The 8184-nt window shown below is 47.7% G+C and overlaps 1 protein-coding gene and 2 long non-coding RNA genes across 5 annotated transcripts in view; 1 reads left to right on the top strand and 2 right to left on the bottom strand.

The window, feature by feature from the left end:
- LOC106003126 overlaps window positions 1–3429 on the bottom strand; it is a 13126-nt gene extending 9697 nt beyond the window's left edge. The window contains exons 1-2 of the long non-coding RNA XR_001175979.1: window positions 3346–3429; window positions 203–306 (exon numbers count right to left, since the gene is read on the bottom strand). This is a non-coding gene — a long non-coding RNA (uncharacterized LOC106003126). The remainder of the gene's footprint in view (window positions 1–202; window positions 307–3345) is intronic.
- Window positions 1–6181, top strand: part of Sp2 (Sp2 transcription factor) — a 44888-nt gene extending 38707 nt beyond the window's left edge. For all 3 annotated transcript variants that reach the window (XM_013037920.1, XM_013037921.1, XM_013037919.1), the window contains 4 exons: window positions 1261–1573; window positions 3400–3574; window positions 3827–4020; window positions 4951–6181. In XM_013037920.1, the coding sequence (XP_012893374.1) occupies window positions 1261–1573; window positions 3400–3574; window positions 3827–4020; window positions 4951–5051 (783 nt within the window). In that variant the 3' untranslated portion in view covers window positions 5052–6181. The remainder of the gene's footprint in view (window positions 1–1260; window positions 1574–3399; window positions 3575–3826; window positions 4021–4950) is intronic.
- An 84-nt stretch (window positions 6182–6265) lies between these two features.
- LOC106003128 overlaps window positions 6266–8184 on the bottom strand; it is a 4623-nt gene continuing 2704 nt past the window's right edge. Inside the window, exons 2-3 of the long non-coding RNA XR_001175980.1 lie at window positions 6943–7077; window positions 6266–6456 (exon numbers count right to left, since the gene is read on the bottom strand). This is a non-coding gene — a long non-coding RNA (uncharacterized LOC106003128). The remainder of the gene's footprint in view (window positions 6457–6942; window positions 7078–8184) is intronic.

The following is an 8184-nucleotide window of genomic DNA, read 5'->3' as shown; positions in this document are numbered from 1 at the left end:
CTGAACTCTGGGCCTGGGTGCTGTCCCTCAGCTCTTCAGCTCAAGGCAAGCACTCTACCGCTTGAGCCACAGCGCCACTTCCAGCTTTTTCTTATGTGGTGCTGAGGAATTGAACCCAGGGCCTCAGGCATGCAAGGCAAGCGCTCTACCACTGAGCCACCTTCCCAGCCCCCCAGTTTATGTTCTTTTTGCACAGTCTTACCATGCTGTATTTCCTTACTTCCCAATACAGCAGTTGTTCCAGGCTCTTCCGTCTTCCCTGCTCCAACCCTGAAAATCACCTCTGTCCCCAAGGAGTCCTTGTTCCTATTAGTAGAGCATGGGATTTAGATGCTAAGGCCTTTTTGGTGGTTATAGCTAAGAAGTACAAATAGATACAGATCATATGCAGACATACAGGTACACATTTTTACTTATATTTCTGTTTATTAAAACCCCTGAATTTCCACCAATGTTTCTAATTCTGACACCACAGGGTTTCCTCTAGCTTTCTCTGTATTTGTAACTCCCTTCTCTCTGTCAGGAGACCTCACTCCCATTATTCTTCCTTGATTTTTCTGGATCAGTCTCCTCCAATATAACCAGTCCCATGGGCTCTTTAGCTTCCTCTGCCAGTTTGCTGCTGTCCTCCCCCCACAGAAACCCTCCTCACATTTCCCACTAATTCATTAACAATGATACTTTTCCCTTTATGTCATTGTAAATTGGAGAGAAATTGTTTCTATTAACCTATGGTTATTAAGGACTATTTTTATTTGATGATCATTCATAATATACTGCCATCTGGTTCTCCAGTTCTAGGAGAACATATTTTTTTGTTGTTGTTGTTGGTCATGGGGCTTGAACTCTGGGCCTGGGCGCTGTCCCTCAACTCTTCAGCTCAAGGCAAACACTCTACCACTTGAGCCACAGCACCATTTCCGGTTTTCTGGTGGTGAATTGGAGATAAAGGGTCTCACAGACTTTCCTGCCTGGGCTGGCTTTGAACCACAATCCTCAGATCTCAGCCTCCTGAGTAGTTAAGATTATAGGTATGAGCCACTGGAACCCAGCTAGAACATCTTTTTCTATGTTAAGTAAATAAAGGTTTCAGTTCCATAGCCAGCTTAGTACAGGGAGGCCATCAGCCCTTGGTGAAGATTAACAGTGTATTAATGTAGATTTGGGCATGCTGTAGGAATTGGGGCTGACAGAGATGCCTAGTTCTCATTCAGGGGATAGATACTCTCTAGGACACTCACTTCTTTTTGGCCTTCTCAGGTCTATATCCGAACACCTTCTGGGGAGGTGCAGACTGTCCTCGTCCAGGACAGCCCCCCAGCAACAGCTGCAGCCACTTCAACCACGACCTGTAGCAGCCCTGCACCCAGAGCTCACCATCTGAGTGGGACCAGCAAAAAGCATTCTGCTGCAATTCTCCGAAAAGAGCGTCCCCTGCCAAAGATTGCACCTGCTGGAAGCATCATCAGCCTGAATGCTGCACAGCTGGCGGCAGCTGCCCAAGCCATGCAGACCATCAACATCAATGGTGTCCAAGTCCAGGGTGTGCCTGTCACCATCACCAACACGGGCGGTGAGAGAAGGCCTATGGCCAAGGTGGTGGCAGCAGAGCTGTGTGCCCAGAATGTGGGAACTGGGCAAGCCTGAGGCTTCCCAGTAGCAGCAGTGAGGATGCTACCCATTGTTTGCCTGGTTCCTCCGGCCTAAGAGTAGACCCATGTATGTCTTCCCACATAGTCCTTACAGTAGTACTGTGGGATAGGGTAAGTCACATGCTGCCCCACCCCCATCTGACAACTTCAGACCTTGAATAGAATGGAGAAAACTAGACATGCCCAGGAAAACTTTCTAAGTAACACACTAATTATGCAAATTATTTTGGTCTAGACCAAAGACAGATGTTCCTGAGAAACTCCAGGTAAAGGAAGTCAAGAGGGCTTCTTAGAAAGACTGGTGTTGAGCTTGGGAGGAAAGGAAGAGCCCTCAGCAGTGGGACAGCTATGCTGCATGTCAGTTCACTAGTGATATACTGTGAAAGCAGCCTGGGGGGGGGGGGGGGGACTGGGAAAGTGGCTCAGTGGTAGAGTGCTTGCCTTGCATGCATGAGGCCCAGGGTTTGATTCCTCAGCATCACATAAGCAGAAAAATACGGAAGTGGCACTGTGGCTCAAGTGGTAGAGTGTTAGCCTTGAGCTGAAGAGCTGAAGGACAGGACCCAGGCCCAGAGTTCAGGCCCCACAACCAACCAAAAAAAAAAAAACAAACATCCTGGGCAATAATCAAAATAATCAAAGGATACATTGGAGTTTCCTAGGAAAAAAGTTCTTTGCTAGGCGCCAGTTTCCCACCTATAATCCTAGCTACTCAGGAGGCTAAGATCTGAGGATTGCAGTTCAAAGCCAGCCTCGGCAGGAAAGTAAGTGAGACTCTATCTCTAGTAAACCTACTCAGAAAAAGCTAGAAGTGGTGCTGTGGCTCAAGTGTTAGAGCGCTAGCTTTGAGTACAAAGAGGCTCAAGAACAGAGCCCAGTGCATGAGTTAAAGCCCTAGGACTCAAAAAAAAAAGAAAAAGAAAAAGAATTCTTTGCAGTCTGTAGTTGGGTGAGGGGCAGTTTTCAAGGTAGTGGGGGCTTTCTGAAACTCTACTCTTTTTAGTCCTTAATTCTTAGCACTTTAGGCATTCGTTTTTTCCCATTGGGACTACAACAAGGAGAAGGGAAAACTGTTCAAGAGGACTTGATTTCTCAAAGTCATAGAACTTTTTCCTCACCCTTTTCTTTTTTCTTTTTTTTTTGTTGTTGTTGCTGTTGGTCATGGGGCTTGAACTCGGCCTAGGCACTGTCCCTCAACTCTTCAGCTCAAGACGAGCACTCTACCACTTGAGCCACAGTCCCATTTCCAGTTTTCTGGTGGTTATTGGAGATAAGAGTCTCAAGACTTTCCTGCCAGGGCTGGCTTTAAACTGTGATCCTCAGATCTCAGCTACCAGAGTAGCTAGGATTATAGGTGTGAACCACCAGCCCCCGGCTTTTTTGCTTTTTTTCTCACACTTACAAACAGAAGTCCTTGAAGACTTCCTTGAAAACAGAGTTGATAGCTCACTAGAACACAGGCTGGACAGATTCAGGAACAATGTTCCAAAACAAGATAAACTTCCCTACTGAAATCAAGTAAACACTGTCTTCAAGTAAATGCTGCCAGTGGAGTGTAATGGACCAGAGAATTGGCTGACTCTGAATCCATGTAACAATTATGAGTCTGTTTAAGGGGTCTGATAGGCTGGCTCTAAAAAATATTACCTGCCCTGGTGATCATCCTTACCATCTACGGAAGGAAGAGACTGACCTGAGGTTTCAGGCTTCCTGCCCTGAGTTGTGTCCTTCTCTGTCCTTCTCACAGGGCAGCAGCAGCTGACAGTGCAGAACGTTTCTGGAAACAACCTCACCATCAGTGGGCTGAGCCCCACCCAGATCCAGCTGCAGATGGAGCAGGCCTTGGCGGGAGAGGCCCAGCCTGGGGAGAAGCGGCGGCGCATGGCCTGCACGTGTCCCAACTGCAAAGATGGGGAAAAGAGGTAATTCAAGAGTTGGGATCAAACTAGCAGTCTGGTATGTACCCTGTTCCCTAACCCCACCCCCACCCCCACACCTGCCCATGGGACAGTTGCTCAGGACTTTGAGGTGGCCCAAATGCAGAGGGAACTGGTGGCTTCATGCCACTTGCCTCCTGCCTTTTCTGTGCTCTTCATCCTGACTCCCCACTTCCTGTTATACCTCCTCCTTCCCCACTTCCTGTCTCTTCCACCCCACTCTCAACCGATTCTCAGGTCTGGAGAGCAGGGCAAGAAGAAGCATGTGTGCCACATCCCTGACTGCGGCAAGACCTTCCGGAAGACGTCTTTGCTGCGAGCCCATGTGCGCCTGCACACTGGCGAGCGGCCCTTCGTCTGCAATTGGTTCTTCTGTGGGAAGAGGTTCACAAGAAGCGACGAGCTGCAAAGGCATGCTCGTACTCACACAGGTCAGCTACCTGCTGCACCCTCACTGTTACCCTCCGTGCCTCATCACTCCCAACACACTTAGCAAGACTACCAACTGTCCAGGCTACCTGGAGAGTTCTTTCAAGCCATGTCTGTATCACAGTGTGCTCAAAGCATGTCATTGTATCACATAACCTCTGCCATTCCTCCAGAGCTGTTAATAAGCACAGATGTAATGTACAAGTACCCTGCTGTCCCATGCTGCTCTGCTGTCATCTCCCTATTGATTTTCCCTTAGTTGCTTTATCTTTTTTACTCATTTATATACTAGGCAATACTGTTTTTGATACCACGGGTTTGATATCATAGTTAAATGTTTTAGTGTACTGGGACAGAAAAATACAAAACTATAGAAAAATGTTCACCTGTCATCTGAAGTTTTCTTGAGCATGTCCAGGGATTTGTGTGTGGCGCTTTACAAACAGCCGTAGTGATTGCTCCTGTGAGTTAGACCCCTATCCCTGTAGCTCCTGGATAGGTGATTACCCCGCTCCCTACTGAAGTGAAAAGTAAACATTGAACAGCAGCTGACCTAGTCTGGGTCGGGATGGCAAGACTAGAGGGCAGTGTGGGGTTTCCCTAAAAGGGAGAAGATGTTGATCCACGTGTAAAGTTCAAGGGCCACAGATCAGAACAAAGAAAGAGTGAACATCCTGCTGTGTGAGGTGCAGGTGCTCAAGCACAGTGGGACAAGGACTAGAACAAAGCACACTGTTGGTTTGTGGGTCAGAGAAGTGAGAATTGGTCAAAGAGCCAGATCAACAGATCACGGGGAGAAATCCTATAAGCAGGAGGTAGACTGAGTGTGGAGACAAAACCAGTTGGCTTTACTAAGAGCCTGTCACGTGTGTTCCTCCTTTTTGGGGTGGCTCCACAGGGACTGTGTAGGTGACCAACATCTCCTCTTCCAGGGGACAAACGCTTCGAGTGTGCCCAGTGTCAGAAGCGCTTCATGAGGAGTGACCACCTTACCAAGCATTACAAGACCCACCTGGTCACGAAGAACTTATAAGAGTGACTGAAGTGGGAGACCTTGAAGATGCAATCCTTCGTCTGTGTGGCCTGGGCCCCGGCAGACAGGCGCCCACAGCTGCCCTCACCTCATCCTGTTCTGCAACTGTGTCCCCACAGGAGGGGGCTCTGCTCTCTTCCTTCTGAAGCCCTTGGCTCTGCCCTGGCCCTTCCCTTCTCACCAAGAGCTCCTGGCCTGCCCAGACCATGGACGCTGGCCATGCCCATTGAGACGTTCTAAACTAGGACGCATGGGAACCCTATTTCCAAAGGAAAAAACATGCATTTCACTCCTTCAAGGAGCAAAGTGAGCCCCGCCCTGTCCCACCCCACTCCTGACACTCCCAACACTGCCGGAGTCCCATCTTGCCATGCTCTCCTCCTGGGTGTGCCTCCCAGGCCCCTTCAGTCACTAGGGATGCCCTGGGACCTTGTACCCAGCCTCCCACTGGCACTCATCTCTGCAGAGGCTTGGGAGGCCACCTCCACTCCACTGCCCAGCCCTGCCATGGCGCTCCTCCAGACATTCCAACTTCCTACTTCAAAGGTCAGATGTCCTCGGACTCTTCCCTGCTCCCCTTTTTCTATGGAGAACGTTGCCTTATACTCTGTACTTCAGATGATGAACACTGTGTATGTGTGTGCTTTAAAGAAGTTTTATTTAATTGCTCCCTTCTTCTTTTCCTTGGTATTCATCTCTCCCATGCCTTTTTTGATTTAGGATTTGGGGGGCAATGATGAACATAGGAATTTTTTTCTCCCTCTAACAGTTTTCTTTTCTAAGTGACACAGCATTTCAACTCAGATCTGACTTGACATAAAAACATTTCCCATCCTACCCTTCTCCCTCCCCATCTTGCTGCCCCAGCTGCCCAAGCTCTACTGTGTACAGTGTATATTGTATAATAGACGATTGTGTCTACAACATGTTTTAAGAAAAACATATTGCTTGTTATTTTTGAGGCTTTTAAATTAAAATCCAACTTTATTTTTAGTTGTAACTGCTTGAGGTATGTTTTATGAATTAAGTGACAGATTTGTTATCCTTTATTAACGATGTACTTTGTTGGTCAGTGCTGGGCTGGCAAAATTTTTTCTTGCTAATAAATTTAGTTGCCTGAGGCAAAGTCTGCTCCTTGGCAGTTGGGCTTCCTTTGTCTTTTAACTCAGGGGGCTGGGAAAGGGGGGTCCCGACGAACCTAGGCCGTAGCCCAAAAGGGGCTGTGAGCACATGTGCCTCACCTTACAGCTCAGGCTCTCAGCACTTCCAGAGATGTCAGAGGCCAAGGCCAATCCAGGCGTTTCTGCTTTTTGCATCCAGGAGCCACTGTTGGCTCTACCATAAAGCAGGTCTCATTGAGGCAGGGCACAGCAGGACTTCCTCCCGACTTCTGCACTCACTGCCCCTGCCCAGGAGAGCTTTGGCTTCATAACCCATTAGCAAGAAGCATGGAAAGCAGGGAGGAGATGCCTTGGCCCAGCCACTTCCAGAAGGCCCAGGGTCCTTAGCAAAATGTAGTTCCCTAAGGGCCAGAGAAGGCTACCTTCCTGAGGTGGAGATCCAAGCAGAAAGCCTAGCAACTAAAGGCTGGGGAGCCTAGATTCTGCTGGCCCCAGATTCTGCCTTCTGTCCCCTTTCCCACCATCCAGGACTGGTGCCTTTTGGTTTGAGTAAGAGCGTGCAGAAGTGATAGCTTGTGGGAACTTTTTTGGGGGTGGGCTTTGAACTCAGGTCTTCTCATGTATTTCAGATGTTCTACTACTGAAAGCATGCCTCTCAGCCCAGAATGTTTTTTGTTTGTTTTAATTACTGAGAAGTAAGGGTGTGCCTCACCCAAGCTGAAGCAGAAGCAAGTTCACCTCAAGCAAGCAGAGAACTGCATTTAACTCACCCTCAGAAGGCCAGCCAGGATTGCAGCTCTGCTGAGGAGTGCTGGAGCTCCTAAACTGTCCATTCCCCTTTTTTGGTTACCAGCACTTGCACCGCTGGCAAGTAGCTTTTCCTTAGAGCCAGCTGACCACCATAGCTGAAAAACAAAATGACATACATCTCAGATGGAGCCAGGTTCTCTGTACTTGATTTCTTCTTTGTTAGTACCATGGAGATCCTTTCCCTACATAATAAAGTCTGTGTGACAATAAGAGACCAACAGATAGATGGACCCTGGCATTAGACTAGTCAGTTGACTACCCTGCTTCACATAGGATGCCTGAGTTAGAGGGAGTTAAAGAACTTATGTAGCCAGGCACTAGTGACTCATGCATGTAATCCTAGCTACTCAGGAGGCTGAGATCTGAGGATCACGGTTCAAAGCTAGCCTGGGCAGGAAAGTCCAATAAAAACCACTCAGAAAACCAGAAGTGGCACTGTGGCTCAAGTGGTAGAGCGCTAGCTAGCCTTGAGCTGAAGAGTGAGGGAGAGCACCCAGACTCAAGAGTTCAAGCCCCACAACCCACAAAAAAGAAAAAAAAAAGAATTTATTGTAGGCTGGGAATGTGGCTTAGTGGTATAGTGCTTGACTAGCATGCATGAAGCTCTGGGATCAATTCCTCAGTACTATATACACAGAAAAGCTGGAAGTGGTGCTGCCGCTCAAATGGTAGAGTGCTAGCATTGAGCAAAAGAAGCTCAGAGACAGTGTCTAGGCTCTTGAGTTCAAGCCCCAGGACTGGCAAAACACACACACACACACACACACACACAAAGTTTGAGGATAGTAGGGTTAAAAGAAATACTTATATCAGTTAAAAAAAAATTCATTTCTCCCACTCAGAAAACCCTGGCTGGGAGTTGCATCGGTAGCATGAGCAGCCTTCTTCCTTCCCTGTTCTCATGCTCTGCAGGGCTGCTTTGTGATCTGACACTAAATCCTATGAAGCAGAAAAGAACAACACAAGCCTACTCATTATCTTCAAAACAAAGAGAAAATATAGAAAAGGAGTCAGCTGCAAACTTCCTTGGCAATTATCAAGGGAGAGAAAGAAGCTATCTGAAATCTAGCACTTTTTTCCTATCTCTCTATCTAGATATCTATCTATCCACCTACCTACCTATCTATCAATATCTTTTTTTGTGCTCCACCACTGAGCTACATTCCTAGTCCTCCTCCAGTTTCTTTTTTTTTTTTCTGGGG

Source organism: Dipodomys ordii, unplaced genomic scaffold (assembly GCF_000151885.1).
Source record: "Dipodomys ordii isolate 6190 unplaced genomic scaffold, Dord_2.0 Scaffold7, whole genome shotgun sequence".
Lineage (NCBI taxonomy): Eukaryota > Metazoa > Chordata > Mammalia > Rodentia > Heteromyidae > Dipodomys > Dipodomys ordii.
The sequence above is the reverse complement of the archived record's forward strand: the minus strand, read 5'-3'. Positions and strand labels throughout refer to the sequence as shown.